This window comes from Dendropsophus ebraccatus, chromosome 7 (genome assembly GCF_027789765.1).
Source record: "Dendropsophus ebraccatus isolate aDenEbr1 chromosome 7, aDenEbr1.pat, whole genome shotgun sequence".
Lineage (NCBI taxonomy): Eukaryota > Metazoa > Chordata > Amphibia > Anura > Hylidae > Dendropsophus > Dendropsophus ebraccatus.
The window spans coordinates 40,766,476-40,782,800 of NC_091460.1; the positions used below are offsets into that span (position 1 = coordinate 40,766,476).

The following is a 16,325-nucleotide window of genomic DNA, read 5'->3' on the forward strand; positions in this document are numbered from 1 at the left end:
AATAGAGGATTAGGTAAGTGTGAGTTCAACTGCTAGTGACTTGGCGAGGTTAACCTATGGAGTGTCTGTACCCTACAGACTGGAGTATAAATAAGAAGTAAAAGAAAAGTATAGGTCCTCAAGACAAGTCAGAGAATATTTGAAAATAATGTTGTGTGATGATTGAAATAGTAATTGATAAACAATAGACGGTCCGAGAGAAGAATAAACTAAATAACACTTTACTTGATAAGTAAAAATAATGAGTTAAAAATTATGGTACCATAACCAATCAGTATAGAAAGTGAAACAATCAAATATAAAATCATATATAAAGACATGTATAAAAAACCATTTGACCCTAATATAGCAAATATATGCAAATCCAAGCAAGAAATAAGCACTGATGTGCAGTAATATACAATAATAAAAACAATAATTAAATGATTATTGAATCATGATGAGCACTAATAGGCAAACGGGCAATATGCAAAGTTTGAGTGAGTCCTGGATAAGTGGCTCATCCGTAAAGTTCATCAATATGTAAAGATGGGGTGAATTATCGGACTGTATACACTGCAGTTGCTTATATGGATGGTGGTATAAAAGCAGCCGCGGTGTATATGTTCAATGCTTTTATACCGCGGCTGCTTTTATACCACCATCCATATAAGCAACTGCAGTGTATACAGTCCGATAATTCACCCCATCTTTACATATTGATGAACTTTACGGATGAGCCACTTATCCAGGACTCACTCAAACTTTGCATATTGCCCGTTTGCCCATTAGTGCTCATCATGATTCAATAATCATTTAATTATTGTTTTTATTATTGTATATTACTGCACATCAGTGCTTATTTCTTGCTTGGATTTGCATATATTTGCTATATTAGGGTCAAATGGTTTTTTATACATGTCTTTATATATGATTTTATATTTGATTGTTTGACTTTCTATACTGATTGGTTATGGTACCATAATTTTTAACTCATTATTTTTACTTATCAAGTAAAGTGTTATTTAGTTTATTCTTCTCTCGGACCGTCTATTGTTTATCAATTACTATTTCAATCATCACACAACATTATTTTCAAATATTCTCTGACTTGTCTTGAGGACCTATACTTTTCTTTTACTTCTTAAGGATTACATTACACTTTCACAATTCTCAGAAAGCAGACAAAGCCGTCATGGCTGTGTCCGGGCACAAGTAAATACACATTCTTCTCCGGGTTATAGTAGATCAGATTTCCCCAACTTGTGACTCTCCAGCTGTTGCAAAACATTGGTTGTTCGGATATATGAATCGTAGCTGGGGAGCCACAGGTAATCTACATATACCATGAGAAACATGCGTCTATATTACATGTGAGGTTTTATAAGGTGTTTAAAACTCTATTGCCATTCCGGGCATGCGTTATTTTGTATGTTTTTAGTTGAGTGCTCTCAATCTGGGAGCTACAAGCCTTTTGTTAATATCCAAATGAGTGTAAAGTGCCCAGGGGGGTGTTCCCCAGTATGGCAAGAGCCCAGGCAGGTCCAGCTCTTGTCCTCTTTAGTTTCACCAATAGCCACTACATAAATGAGGTTTAGGTGCCCAGGGAGTTTGCCTTATAAAAAAAGGCTTATATCTTGCTGCTAGGGGACTACTGAAAGAAAAAAGAAAAAAATTACCATGCTGACTAGCCATTTCCAGCCACTGGCTTATTTACACCTGCCTTCCTTTACTTTTAGGGTGCGTTCACACCTACAAGATCCGCAGCAGATTTGATGGTGCAGATTTGATGCTGTGTTGAGTTATTTAAATGAAATCTGCTGCGGATCCGGTAAGTGTGAACGTACCCTAAGGCTCTGTTCACACTGCCATCATGGTTTCCAATTAAAACAAAGCCCTCTTCTGGTAGATCCACATTAAAGTTGATGGACCTTAAGGACTTCCGGCATTGCTTACAGAAAGATATTGTAGGGTATACTAGCTGGAACGGGCTGGATTTTGTAGTTCTACAAGAAGCTTGAGTGAGGGGGCTGTATAGGGCAGAATAATTCACATTTTATGCTATACAATACTAAAGCGCACACTATGAGCAGAACCCCAAATGAGTGCGCTGATTCTTTCTAGCAATGGGCAAGTTCCCGATCACCTGCTGAAAAGGAGAGCACAGAGTGTGTCTGTCAGGGCCGGCCGCTGCTGCATCGGATTGCTTTTCCTGGAATGTGGGCTGTCACAGTGAAGGATTAGGCAGCTGTTGTGTGCGAGTCAGCTGCTCGGCCACGTGAGCCCAGCACAGGGTGGATTCACCCCACACTATTATTTCACCACATACATTTCCACTTTAAATGCAAGGAAAACAAATGGAAGAGCACTCCCATCGACTATCTGCAACCCGAACCACACAGTGACAGGCTGCAACAACACAGATTACACAGAACTGCTCCGGAAACCTCAGCCCTGGGGTTAGGTTCTCAGACACAGATTCCCTCTCCCTCTATGCTAATATCTCACCTTTTCCCCACATAAGACATCACTGCAATGGGGGAGGGGGGCAGTTTCGTGGAAAGGAGATGGTTTGAATTTTTGTATAACACTTAAGACTTACAACTAAACAAATAACCTGCACTAAAAGAGTAAAGATGGATGGTGACTAATCTAAACTTTTTTTTTCCCCTTTAAAGATCCTCCACAAGCAAGGTCTCTCACTGGGTCAACAGAGGTGAATAATGCAGTGGCCCATAACAGTGACAAAGATTAGTGCCAAGGCAAAAGGAGTTATCTAGCCAGCCACAACTATGCTAAAGCCCCTATTACACGGGGCGACTGAGAGGAGCAAACAAGCGCTGTCAGTGCTCGTTTGCTCCGCTTTCCCTGCTGGCTGCCGGCGTTATTACATGCGGCAGCAGCGAGCAGGCGAATACAGGGGGGGGGGGAGCTGCCCGGGTGATCGGTAGATCATCCAGGCAGCATACAGCAGATAGCAGTCGTCTGATGCCGCTGCTCCTGTTCCACAGAACGACGGCAGCAGGTCGCTGCTATCTAATGGTGCATTTACACAGAACGATTGTCGTTTAAATTTTTGCTATAACGATTGCTTTGCGCAATAATTGGCTCATGTAAACACAGCGAATGAGCAAGCGACAAGCGAGAAATCGTTCATTGTGATATTTCAACATGTTCTCAAATAGTCGTTGGTCGTTTGACATCTTGTGGTCTTTATAAAGGTCGCTTTTCACTATATAATAAATCCACCAATCTAAGCAAAGCAACAAATGAACATTGCACCAGCAGAAATAAAGCTACATCTAATAAAAGTCATAACCATCGTGCTATGGATCAAAGTATATGCACTGGCTCCTAAACTCCAGTTTGTTTAGGCTCATTGTGGGGCTTGTAGTTCTAAAAGCCTTGAGCGGTACATGTTAATACATACAACCCACGGACTGAATCATATGACTGCTTGTTTGACTAAAGGTTCACTCTAAAAATAACTAAAAAAATGCCAGGGCAAAGTTCCAAAGTAGAAACCACCGCCAGATACTTTACCATCACATAACGGGGCAGGAAAACAAACAAAAACAGGATCTCTAGGTTCAGCCATTACAGCAAAGAGTGGATTATTTTAAAGGGGAACACACCCTGCCCTCCATGTATTATTATTATTAAGTGGGCTATAAAATGCAGTTTGACACAAGACTTCCAACCCAAATAATAGGGTTAACACTGTTCTCTAAGCCTTCCTATCCTAAAGGCATAGTGAGGGTTACAGGAGAAGGATATGCCAGAGACAGCCAATGCATTTAAGTAAAAAAACTTCACAATAGGTCAGGATTAGAGATGAGCGAAGCGGGTTCGAGTCGATCCGAACCCAAACGTTCGGTATTTGATTAGCTGGGGCTTCTGAACTTTGATAAAGCTCTAAGGTTGTCTGGAAAACATGGACACAGCCAATGACTATATCCATAATTTCCACATAGCCTTAGGGCTTTATCCAACTTCAGCAGCCACCGCTAATCAAATGCCGAAATGCTCGAGGTTCGCTCATCTCAGGATCTGAACACTCAGGAATGGTCCGGTCATAACTTTAGTCATGTCAAAAGATAATGGTGACATTGTCTCTTAAAGTTTAGGGAGGCATTGTACCCATATGCATACCAGGCTGCCCCACATGCACTGTAATCTGTCAGAACACCGGCTTAGACAAAAGAAAAGAGTCAAGTGTTTGCAGGGGTCGAGGTACCACCAAAGCCACACAATTTACCCCTAGATAAGTAGAGGAGACACGAGACACTGAAAACCCTAATGTCCACACAATGTATATATTCTTAACATAGTGCCCATACAGTAGGGCCATCATTAACAAGTTATTCAACACTTGGTACCTTTGGCCTTTAGACAACCTGATCTCATGACAATTAAAGGAACCCATCATAGGGCTGGGCGATAATGGCCTAAACCAATATCGCGGTTTATCGTACATGTAGCCGCGGTAACGATAAATTGAACGATAATTATGACACGCCCCTTTTAAAAGCCACACCCGTTTTGAAAACCCTATTTTCCGATGGTAATACAAACGTGAATTTATTCCATATAACAATGTGCAGCAAACTTCACAAGTAATATACAACGTTTTGGCGTCTCCTACACCATTTTCAAATGCCACTTGAAAATGGTGTAGGAGACGACGAAACATCGTATATTACTTGTGAAGTTTGCTGCATATTGTTATATGGAATAAATTCACATTTGTATTACCATCAGAGTGCTGCAGAGTTTTTTTTACTAGCTGACTTGGTATTCAACTGCTGGCCTCCACAGTTTGTTTAGTGTGCTGCCTATATTGTTTGCTTTATCTATCTATGTATCTATCTATCTATATACAGTGTGTGTGTATGTGTGTATGTGTGTATGTGTGTATGTGTGTATGTGTGTATGTGTGTATGTGTGTATATATATATATATATATATATATATATATATATATATATATATATATATATATTAGTGTGTATGTATAGACAGATAGGAGACAGATAGTATAGGAAAATCCACAGCACTCCTAATGCAATTCAAGGTGCGATTTATTGAAAAAGCAAGTGCAGCATACAGACGCAACGTTTCAGCAGCTATTCGCCGCCATTTTCAAGCTTGAAAATGGCGGCGAATAGCTGCTTAAACGTTGCGTCTGTATGCTGCACTTGCTTTTTCAATAAATCGCACCTTGAATTGCATTAGGAGTGCTGTGGATTTTCCTATACTATTTAAATAGGGTCCCAGGTCTTGACTTCTACCTCTCTTGAAGTGCTGCTACTATTTTCCCGTGATTTAGATAGATAGATAGGAGATAGATAGATAAGAGATAGATAGATAGGAGATAGATAGAGAGAGATAGAAGATCTCCTATCTACCCCCAGTCACTCAGTGGCTGCAGAGGTCAGGTATAGGTCGGCACCTCCATGCTCCCCCGGGCACCGTTCTCTCTCCCACACAGGAATCCTTGGCCCCTGTCACTCAGTGCTGTAGCACATATACCTGTGTCCCGGACTGAGCGTCACACACGGCTGCTTCCAGCACTGACAAAACATAACGGGGCTCAGAGGATTCCAGTGCGGGGACAGAGTGCGGTGGCCAGTGAAGCATGGAGGTGCCGAGCCATACCTGACCCCAACTATATATGCGGGAGAGGGGGGCAGGGCTCACCGTGCAGCTTCCAGAGAAGCTAGGAGAAGTGAGCCGCCCGGCAGCAGCAGCGCTGAGCACACACTGGAGGGGATGCTGCCGCCTGTGCGCAGCCTGTCACATCTCCAGCCTTCCTCTCCAGCCCACACAGCAGGATCTTCCATCCCCTGCCCTGCAGCAGTATATGTGCATCCTGGCTCGGGAGGTAAACCGGAGCATCAGCTGTCTCGCCTCCACCTCTCCACCCGGCACCCCTCTCTCTCCCTGCACCAGAGCATGTGGCCGCCGGGTGGGTGGGGGGAATACCGCAGATACCGTCCTGGCAGAGTTGAGGTCGGTTAACCGACGCCAGTAACGGTATCGATATTTTTGCGGTATACCACCCAGCCCTAACCCATCAACACTTTTATGCTGCCATAACATCAAGTCATCAGGGCAGATGCCCACTGGGTGTTTCCTGTCCTGTTAACCTTTATTGCTAAATCTTTACCTATAGCCAAACAGGGAGAGAGCTATCAATCCTTGTGGGGATGGGACAGCCACAATGACTCCTGGTCTGGGCAGCATGAAAGTGATGATAGGTTCCCTTTAAGTCAGCAAAGTCATTTGCAGATACACCTATGCAGTGTTTCAATAATAATAGAAACTCATGAACTATAAAATGTAAAATTGGTGTCCCATAAAGAGTGTGAATAAGGCCTTATTTAGACAGCCGCATAAGACCTGTAGCGGATGTGCGGTTGTAAAACAGACTGAAATGCATCTGTCTAACTGAGACCTGACCACCACCCAGTATATTAGGATACACATCATAGGTAAGTAAGGAGCACATAACTCATGTGCAGTAAAGACCCTTGGCACTGGAGAAAGTGCTGTATAATGGGTCTGACAAAAACTCTTGTCTTCTGTACCAAAGCATTATAAATCACACAGGAGGCTTAAAGGGTTTTATCATTTACAATGTAAGGGGTCCCCACAGGGGAGAGGATCAGTGAACGTATATCCGGATAATGGCTGTAATGTACAAGGCAGTGAGTGGCAATCTATAGGAACATGTGAGGTGCAGGGGACTGCACTTACTTCATCAGAAGCTGAAAGCAGACACTGAACAGCAGCCTGTTTCTTCATTTCTTCCATGGAGAGGTCTGAACTCTTTTTCTTGCCTTTCCCCCACTTCTTGCAAGCTCCCTTTTCCCAGCCCGCAAAGATGTCATTTTCCTATAATATGAGAACAAAACAAAGGTGAAAAAAGATTATAAGTAATACTTCTCACACGCAATACTCCAGGATATCCTATGGCTATTTTAGGTCCATGTACACACACAGGAGATTTCCAACAACAAAGTTCAGCATGTTGCATGTGAAGGGGTTTAGGTGGCCTCAATTGAGAGCACGTTGTGGATTATTAGAAGTCACACTGACCCCATTCTATTCTAGGGTTACACATGACTCACCGAAACACAGCATATCATATGTGGCGGCTTCACTTTCCCATAAAGATACAAGGGACCCTACATACCCTAATCCTGCCAGTGATGATCAGACTAAGGGGAAAGGCCATGTCTGGTTGTCAATATAACGGACATCATTTTGGGGTGCAAATATAGTCACTTGTTGGTAATCAAGTCTTTTAGATTGGGTATCACTGGGCCAAGGCTGAAGTTGGCTGCATAAAGTAAGAGTGGGGTGAGCACAGGATGATGGGTAATCAAGTCCTTGAGGAAATTGGCACTGTCTACGGAGACATGAAGAGTAAGTGCTGAGATGAGAGAGAAAGGTATTTTCTGGAATATGATATATCACTAAAGCTTCTTAGCACTTGCACTATTGATTTATAGAAAAACTTAAACAGTGAATACTCTCAATGCATTGAAAAATATGCTATTTGTAGCAATCCTCATTTTATCATGAACCTGCATAAACCAAACCCATTGTAATGTAACCTACAATGAACTCTGAAAAAAAAAAATAAAAAAATAAATAAATAAATAAATAAATGTGTTTTTAGTCCTTGATTCCCTCCCCACCCGATCTTCTGACACATTACAGTCACTAAATTGCAACACTCAAAGGGTGACTGTGCTGAAAAGTATAACACCGCCTTGGCTGGGAGCTGCACCATGTTAAAGATTAGCTAAAGTGAGTGCTGCATTATGTTAAAAGGAAACTAACAGCAGGTTAGATGTATCATGTCCCTATAGTGCACAGGACACCCAGGATGAAGATAGTTTCCTTACCTTTATCCTCAGGGTCATTTTAAGTTAGTAGTATAATCCATATGCTAATGAGGTGGTAGTCCCATTCTCAGTGCACTGATCTGCCCTGCTGCACCACCCTCTCTAATGGATTTTGGGGCAGCACATTGAGGTGACTTCACTCCAGCACTCATCACTGCAGAGCACCAGATGAACATTCATTAGGCAGGGTGGGCCGGATTGGTGCATGGAAAGCGGTAGTCCTTATTGGCATATAGATTAAACTACAAATTTAAACAGAGAGGTGCTGAGGATTAAGGTAAGGTAACTACTGTCATCCTTCACACCCCATGCGCTATCAAGACATAACAGCAGGTTAGATACATCTAACCTGCTGTTAGTTTCCCTTTAAGTGTTGCGTCTGGACGTCATAGATAAATGGTTCTGCTAAAGGAATTGCATTTTTATGTCTGCTCATGACCTGAAAAAGTTATCGCTTGCAAGATCGTGAGTGTCGCTGCTTTCATCTCTGGGATGAGATTTGTGCTTTAAAGCATACCTGTCATTATGTATGCTGACCCAATTAGACTGATATCTACACTGCTACCTGAAGTCCAGGTATCCATGAATATGACCATGCCAGGGTCGGTTCCATGCACAAACCCTATTAGATTAAAATGGGGTCATGCACAATAATGACCTGGCGTGGCCATATCCATGGATACCCAAACTTCCGTTGGCAGAAGGGATTTCTCTGCATCAGGGACTCCATAGCACATTCAGTGTCACTGACAGGAAGAATAGGGCTGCATGTTATTCTTGTAAAAAGTAATACAGACCACAAAATAACCCAATGGTTCCTATTAAAAATCAATAGACCCCATTGGACATTAGTGTCATTAGCTTTCATGGTCATTGGCATGCACATGTGAAGGGAACAAAATAACCACAGTAAACATCAGCCGTCATACCTGTTCTTGAAGGTCGTAGTCATAGCTGTCATGCAGCAGAAGACTTAAGACGTATCTAGTGTATATCATGGCATCAATACCACATTTCTCCAGCTCTTGCCCCAGCCATGTCTGGACTGGGTCTAAAGCACGAAGCATCGACATTTCAAAGACAGAAACGGGGCCAGGAAACGAGCTTAAGATGCCTTCTGATGGTAAACCATCCACAGCTGTACAGATAGGGCGCATGAATCTAGGTAGTTGGCATCCCTAGAATATGAAGCATTTTTTTGGTAGGATGTTGCTTTTAGAAGGTGGAAAGGATCTTCATTCCAGGAATCTGGTGAAACACTTCAATCCCAGGAAGATCATTTATCATTGCTGACATTTAGTCTTCGAGAGACTTCTTATTCTTCAGGCATGATTGACGACATACATCTTACTAGGTGGATACACATGAAGATGTGCTCTTTTCACATTGACAGAAGGATTACCTCTATGGCAGAACCTGGGAAACAGAAGTAATGGAGAATTAGGAAAGGTAACATACACATAGCACAACCTATATACTACTCTGACACACCACAGACGCAGAGGTCTGGCACATGGCATATGGATGTCCGTAACAAACGTCAGACACATGGGGCACTTTAGATACCTTTAGCGTACGTGCCAATGTTTTCCCATTGTGTATGCTGAACTTGGTCAAATAATGTAGTATGAAAAGAACCATATTATGGTCAACACGTAACTATTCACAATGAATGAACTACTAGTCTCAACGAAACACATGCATGCTCAGCTATACAGAATGTGCATGTGTATGGGAAAAAAAAGCTGTCAACCAAACCCTATTACATCACACATATTAGCATAAAGCAGCTTTACTTTTATGCACTTAACCATCAGTGGAGATCAGGGAACATTTCCTATTGTTTTCTTGCAAAATGCACATGTTGCTTTGCACCTCCCACCAATAAGCAGGGTATGATGCGAAAACATCAGCTGATGCTATACAAGGGTACAGGTCGAGCTAAAGAAAGCTTATATGTAATTATAGGTGTAAAAATAGCACAAGTAACCTGTAAGTGGGTCACAATGAGATCTGCACGCCACAAAATAGGATCTGCACTCAGCTGCCTTCACTTCCTATCTCAGCTAATATGGTCTATAACCATGAGCGGGTCATCGATTCTACCAATGACTCTATAGCACGGCACTGGTCCTGGTAAGTGACCTCTAATCTGTGCCGGGGGACAAATCAATGAAAAACCTAATTACAAACCCACAGGACTAAAGACGGACGGACGCCAAATTGTGACACAGCTGCCGCCAGCTGGCAAAACTATAAATGTGCACAGTTACTTCTCTACCTGATCAGATAATAAATAAGGCATTAGAAGAAAAGATGGCCATACACAGGATTAATGTTGGCTAAAGCCACCGACTTTACCAGAACTGGCCTCTCATCTAATGTGTAAGGGAATATCCCTATTATCCCCAATGGCAAGAGGAAGAATGGTTGGGCATGTTGGATTTTAACTGCCTGATCCTTTTGTTCTTGGAGTGAGAGCTGCTGTCAGAGACATGTATGGCGAATTACACTTTATAGGAAAAGAACCAAAGGTCATCTGCCGCAGTGACACATTTCAGCCAACAGGTGGCACTGCATGCTATTACCTGGAAATTACACAGCATTTCCATATCATGTGAACATATATCTTTAGGGTACAGCCCCTCAGGAGATCGCTGGGAGCCCTTGTGATTATGAGAACAGTGTTCCCATATGAATGGATTGGCAGTGAAGTAATCAGTAATCTTTCAGAGTGTATAAAGGCATTGATCAAACCACTTACGAAAACTTGCTTGTGTCTCCCTGATGGCATCTTTTGAGGTGACCATAAAATCATTGTTAATCATTCGCAAAGCTTTCGGTGTATGGACACATTGTTCTTCCGTAATTACGAACATTCGTATACTAGAGTGTACGATTGATTGTAATTGTAAGGGTCCATTTACACAGAAAGATTATCTGACAGATTATCTGCCAAAATTTTAAAGCCAAAGCCAGAAACAGACTATAAACAGAACAGGTCATAAAGGAAAAACAGAGATTTCTCCTCTTTAAATCCATTCCTGGCTTTGGCTTCAAATCTTTGGCAGATAATCTGTCAGGTAATGTTTCTGTGTAAATAAGTGAACCCTAAGGATTATTATTCTGTGTACTATGGTCAATGACTTCAGGTCGTTCCCAAGCACTCATTTACAATCATTTATTGGTGCAAACGAGAAATCGCTTTGTCTAATAGGACCCCAAGTCCATGGAGTTTAAAGGCGGGCAGGACCAGCGTGATTGGTGAAAGTTCCAGTGGCATTGACCATCCCTTCCCCCACGAACATTGGTGGTGCCCTTTATGGTGCCAAGTGCCCTTTATGGGAAAATCCCTTTAAGCAGCCGCAGCAATGCAAAGATCACTGGAGCAATTATGCGGCACTGCAATCAGACTATGACACGGCGACACATGCAAACAATGGCCAAGGAAATTTCAGCTAGTCAGAGTGACCAATCAGCTGACAAACAAGTATTTGATCATTCATTCGCTGATCGCTACTAGCCCATAATCCCCCTGCGTAATAGACCTTGGAGGGGGCGCCAATCAAGAGTAAATGCAAAGTAAAGGTGCAGCCATTACTAACTGCAACCAAAGACGTCTATGGATAATGTGTCCGTGCATGAGAACACTATGTGGATGGCCATCTGTATGTATGTTTCACACTGCATTCCAATGGGTGGGAGCCTAGAAATGACCCTACCCCTCCCCCCCTCATGGTGGAGCCCCTTGCTAGATGTGTATTAGTGTGTGTACTATGTGAGGTGTTAGGAGACTGTCTAGTAGAAATGGTAAATGTGCAACCCTCCCCCATACATGGTATTTTCCATGATCCAAGCAGGGACCACCACAGCTGGGCCTCCCGGAGTATTCACAAACCTGATGCAAGGCGAAAGCATTACACAGGGGCCCCTTACTCCAAACATCTCATACACACCCCATTCTGCAAGGTGCAGGTAGTAACCTTATGGGGTGACAGTACAGGGAGCGGTTTGTTCTTAACCTGTGGACACTATGCCAATGACCCCCATCCTGTGCCTCTCCAGCTGTTGCATAACTACAACCCCCACCATGCACATGCTGTCACCGGTCAGTAATTTTGCAGGCTGGGGGGCACTGCTTTTGGCTATTCCACCTAACATGTAGCAGAGCTGGTAACACTCCACAGCTGCATAGCACAACCTCAGAACAACGGTTAAAGAGCAGGTTTGCAGTCCCATGTAAAGTCACCCAGTCTAATCAAAAGCCTCAGCTCTGCTACATCTGTACAGAGCGACTGCAAGAGAAGGGGAACTAGACAGCAGCTGCATCATAAGTGGGTTCTATCCCCCCTTTCCTGTACCTCCTTCCCTGTTCTCACCTCACATGAACTCAACATGCCAGGGAAAAAACACACACACAAAATGTCTGATGGCAATGGCGCCCCTCCTCCTGTACACCAGGGACGGGCGGGGGTGCTGCCGATGACCCGCAGGAGGAGGAGAGATGCTTCTCACACATGACACGGAGGGTGGGGGAGGAGTGTCTCCATATGATGAGCTGAAGATCCCGTTCACACACACTGTCAGATTGCATCAGCCCCTTGTACTGATGGGGGAGGGGGGACACATCAGGGAATGTAGATGTACAGCACCCCCCCCCCAACCCTATCCAGCCACAAACAATGAGTCTACACCATGGGAGGGGGGGGAGGTGTCCTTCATTAACCCTTGAAAGGGCAGGAAGGGTGACTTATAATGTCAGCATATAATCAGAGGATGAGACATCAAGAACAAGGCGTACAGTATGTATATACGTTTATAATACAATCATATACCGTGTACAAGGTACATCTAACACAAGTATACATGTATACCATGTACAGTGTCACAATAGTATATATACCATTTCTGCTATCATACACAAAGTATACACAGTATAAAAGATGGTATATAGCAGACATATAGCAGCACATCTAGGTGGGTGATACTAACCCCCCCCCCCCCCCATATCTGACGTATCTGTAGAGGGGCATATATAGTTGCTTCTACATACACAAGGCTGAACCAGTGTACAATGAAACACTACATATAGACTATTATTCTACTATAATAAGATCTTTGCTTGCTGAAAGTGAATGTAGGCAGGCTGTATCTATCCCCTGGCTTGTTCCACCATAGACCTCTGATACAGTGTAATAAGCAGAGTGACACTACATAATGAGGGGAGACATAGGAAGATCATAGGACTGTTTGCTGGAGATGAATAGAAACATCCATGAAGTCATACAGTGCCATAAACTATGAGTTATTGTCCAATAAATACAGTTTCTACCACGGTAAGAGCCTTGCTTGTTGTCAGTGAATACAGACAGTCTATGCCCATCTCATTACGATGTACTGAAGTCCCCTCTTGTAACAAAATACATAATGGATGTAGAAAACACTGTATTCACTGACAACAAGCAAAGATCCTAACAATGGTAAGGGATCCAATTGGGTTGGTAATGTCTCATTGTACAAGGGCGTCCAGCTCATATATGCACAATGAGAGGATATATAAACTCCTCATCTGTTACCATTACCAAGATCTCTGCTTGTTGTCAGGGAATGCAAACACATCTACACCCATGTCTCGGCTTGTTACACTTTGATACAATGTAATGTGTTGGGCATTACCATACTATGAAAGGATACCTATAATTTTCTACCATGGTAAGATCTCTGCCTGCTGAAAGTGAATGCAAACAGTCTCTTTTATATAGGTGATCCACTGGACATCACTGTGCAATGAAATGTATCATATTATATATATATATAACTATATATATATATATATATATATATATATATATATATCTATCTATAATGACCCAGTAGAATGAACCCAGTAGAATCTCTATAATATATATGTATAAATTTCATTGAACAGTGATGCCTGGGTCATTGCAGATGGAATATATATATATATATATATATATATATATATTCCATCTGCAATGACCCAGGCATCACTGTATAATGAGCATTAACATATAACGTTGGATCCCTTACCAGTATAAGATCTTTGCTTGTTGTCAGTGAATGCAGTCTCTTGTCTATATACCTTATACATTGTACAGTACAGTGGATATTTAACAGTATATGGTTTGATCCCTTACTAGTACAAAATCTTTGCTTGCAGTTAGTGAATGAAGTATCTGTTTTATATATCTGATACATTATACTATACAATGAACATGTATCTGTACATGGTTCTATCCCTGACCAGTGTAAGATCTTTGCTGGCCGTCAGCGAATAAAGTCTCTTCTATATATCGGATACATTGTACAATGAACAATTATCTGTATATGGTAGAATCTTCGCTTGCTGTCAGTGAACACAGTCATAGCCTTGTAATAGAATGTGATGAGCTGTGTACCTATATACCTTCCCATCCTACCATGGTATGGATCTCCGCTTGCCGTCAGTGAATGCGGCCAGTCTTGCACATAGTCATCAATACAGTATCGACATACTTTCACCGCTTGCAGTCAGTGAATGCAAGCAATCTTACATTTATGACACTTGGTGTTTCCACAAGGCTTGTGCCTATTCCCTGACAGGGATCAGAGCGTCCTCTATGACCGCACACACAGGATACACGCAACATTGGCCGCCATAGTGAATGGAGCGCGGATAATGGGGCTGCTACAGTCTATTTATAGATACGTATCCAATGGCAACCAGCTGGTTTACTGTAATGGGAGGCCTAAGCTGAAGACCCCCAAATACTGGCAGGGCATGCTGGGAGTTATCACTGAGACCCCCGTCAATCAGAACAAAGGGCCCCCCATATCTCCTATCATTGACCATCACTGGGCCCCTGCCCCTCCATCACCGTGTCTCCCCCTACATCACACTGATATGCTATACTGGGTGGACTTCCCCTTTAAGAACCATGACTATAGTCTCCGATACAACCAGGACGGGTGATAGAGGTGTAAGGGGCCATGGGGGAGGGGAGGGCGCAGGTGGCAGCTCACGTACTGCAGGCAACGAGGCACAGCAAGGTCATTACCCGTGATCCACGGGAAACACGCACCACATGAAGAGGCCGGCGAGCCGGTACCGGGAGCCATGTTGGACAGGCCCCAGAGAAGGGGGAACCAGCGGCATTTCCCGAGAGGGGACAAGGAGCGGCGCCTTACCTGCCAAGTATCGGACGTGTAGACACGGAGTGCCGGTAAAGGTGAGGGAGGAGGAGGGAAGGTCAGCCCCGGCCTCCCCGGTACGCTCCCTCCAGACTACTGCAGCCCGCTCCGGGAGTGACGGAGAACAGCTCCTCCAAGGACACGCCCACCTTCGCCCTGACGTCACTCGGCGTCTCACGGCCGGGCAGCCGTTCCCGCGCATGCGCGCTGACGGCGATGAGAGGCGGGAATTGGCGGCGGTTATCTAACTGCTAATAGTGTTGTAGGAATATGTGGGGCCCCCGTGTGCGGCCGTGCTACAGGGAGGATGCGGAGTACTGGTCTGCCGTGTATACCGGGGCAGGAAGAAAAACCGTAGCATTTATTGCCCATAGTAACCAATCACAGCGTTGCTTTCGTTTTATAGACTGCCCTTGATAAACGTGAAAGCTGCGTTGTGATTGGTTGTTATGAGCAACACAAAGAAGAGTGGAAACTAGAAGAAGAACTGTGATTGGTTGTATTTGGCAACAAATGAAAAAAAAAGAACTTTAGGGTGTGCTGCGATTGGTTGCTATGGGTAATGAAAGCAGATTTGGTGGTGCAGATTTGATGCTGTGTTCAGTTATTTAGATCTAATCTGCTGCGTATCTGCTGCGTATTTGCTGCGTATCGCAGCAGTAAATACGCAGCGTATATGCCGTGTGTGTACCCTAAAGTATTGTATAACCGTCCCCCCCACACACACACAGTTATACAAATCACCAATATACACTTATTATGGGAAATGCTTATAAAGTCCTTTTTTTTCCCTGCACTTACTACTGCATCAAGGCTTCACTTCCTGGATAAAATGGTGATGTCACGACCCGACTCCTAGAGCTGTGCGGGCTGTGGCTGCTGAAGAGGATGATGGCAGAGGGATGCTCAGTGTCCCTCCAGTGCCCTGTGTCCCCCCTGCCATCATCCTCTCCAGCAGCCACAGCCCGCACAGCTCTGGGAGTCGGGTCGTGACATCACCATTTTATCCAGGAAGTGATATCACCATTTTACCCAGGAAGTGACATCACCATTTTATCCAGGAAGTGAAGCCTTGATGCAGTAGTAAGTGCAGGGAAAAAAGCACTTCATGGGTAGCTTCACACACCGGACCCGCAGTGGATTTCACAATGCGAGTTTTCAGCAAAATGCACTTTTATTTCACTGCGGATATGTAACCTGGCCCCTTAACCCCCCGTTGCCCCCCTGGCCCAGAGCATA

The 16,325-nt window shown here is 43.6% G+C and overlaps 1 protein-coding gene and 1 long non-coding RNA gene across 3 annotated transcripts in view; one reads left to right on the top strand and one right to left on the bottom strand.

The window, feature by feature from the left end:
- KIAA0232 (KIAA0232 ortholog) overlaps window positions 1-15,501 on the bottom strand; it is a 31,235-nt gene extending 15,734 nt beyond the window's left edge. For both annotated transcript variants that reach the window (XM_069977393.1, XM_069977394.1), the window contains exons 1-3: window positions 15,084-15,501; window positions 8,825-9,311; window positions 6,739-6,876 (exon numbers count right to left, since the gene is read on the bottom strand). In XM_069977393.1, the coding sequence (XP_069833494.1) occupies window positions 6,739-6,876; window positions 8,825-9,052 (366 nt within the window). In that variant the 5' untranslated portion in view covers window positions 9,053-9,311; window positions 15,084-15,501. The remainder of the gene's footprint in view (window positions 1-6,738; window positions 6,877-8,824; window positions 9,312-15,083) is intronic.
- The window catches only part of LOC138797354 (uncharacterized), a 93,690-nt gene continuing 92,315 nt past the window's right edge, over window positions 14,951-16,325 (top strand). Inside the window, exon 1 of the long non-coding RNA XR_011363922.1 lies at window positions 14,951-15,124. This is a non-coding gene — a long non-coding RNA (uncharacterized lncRNA). The remainder of the gene's footprint in view (window positions 15,125-16,325) is intronic.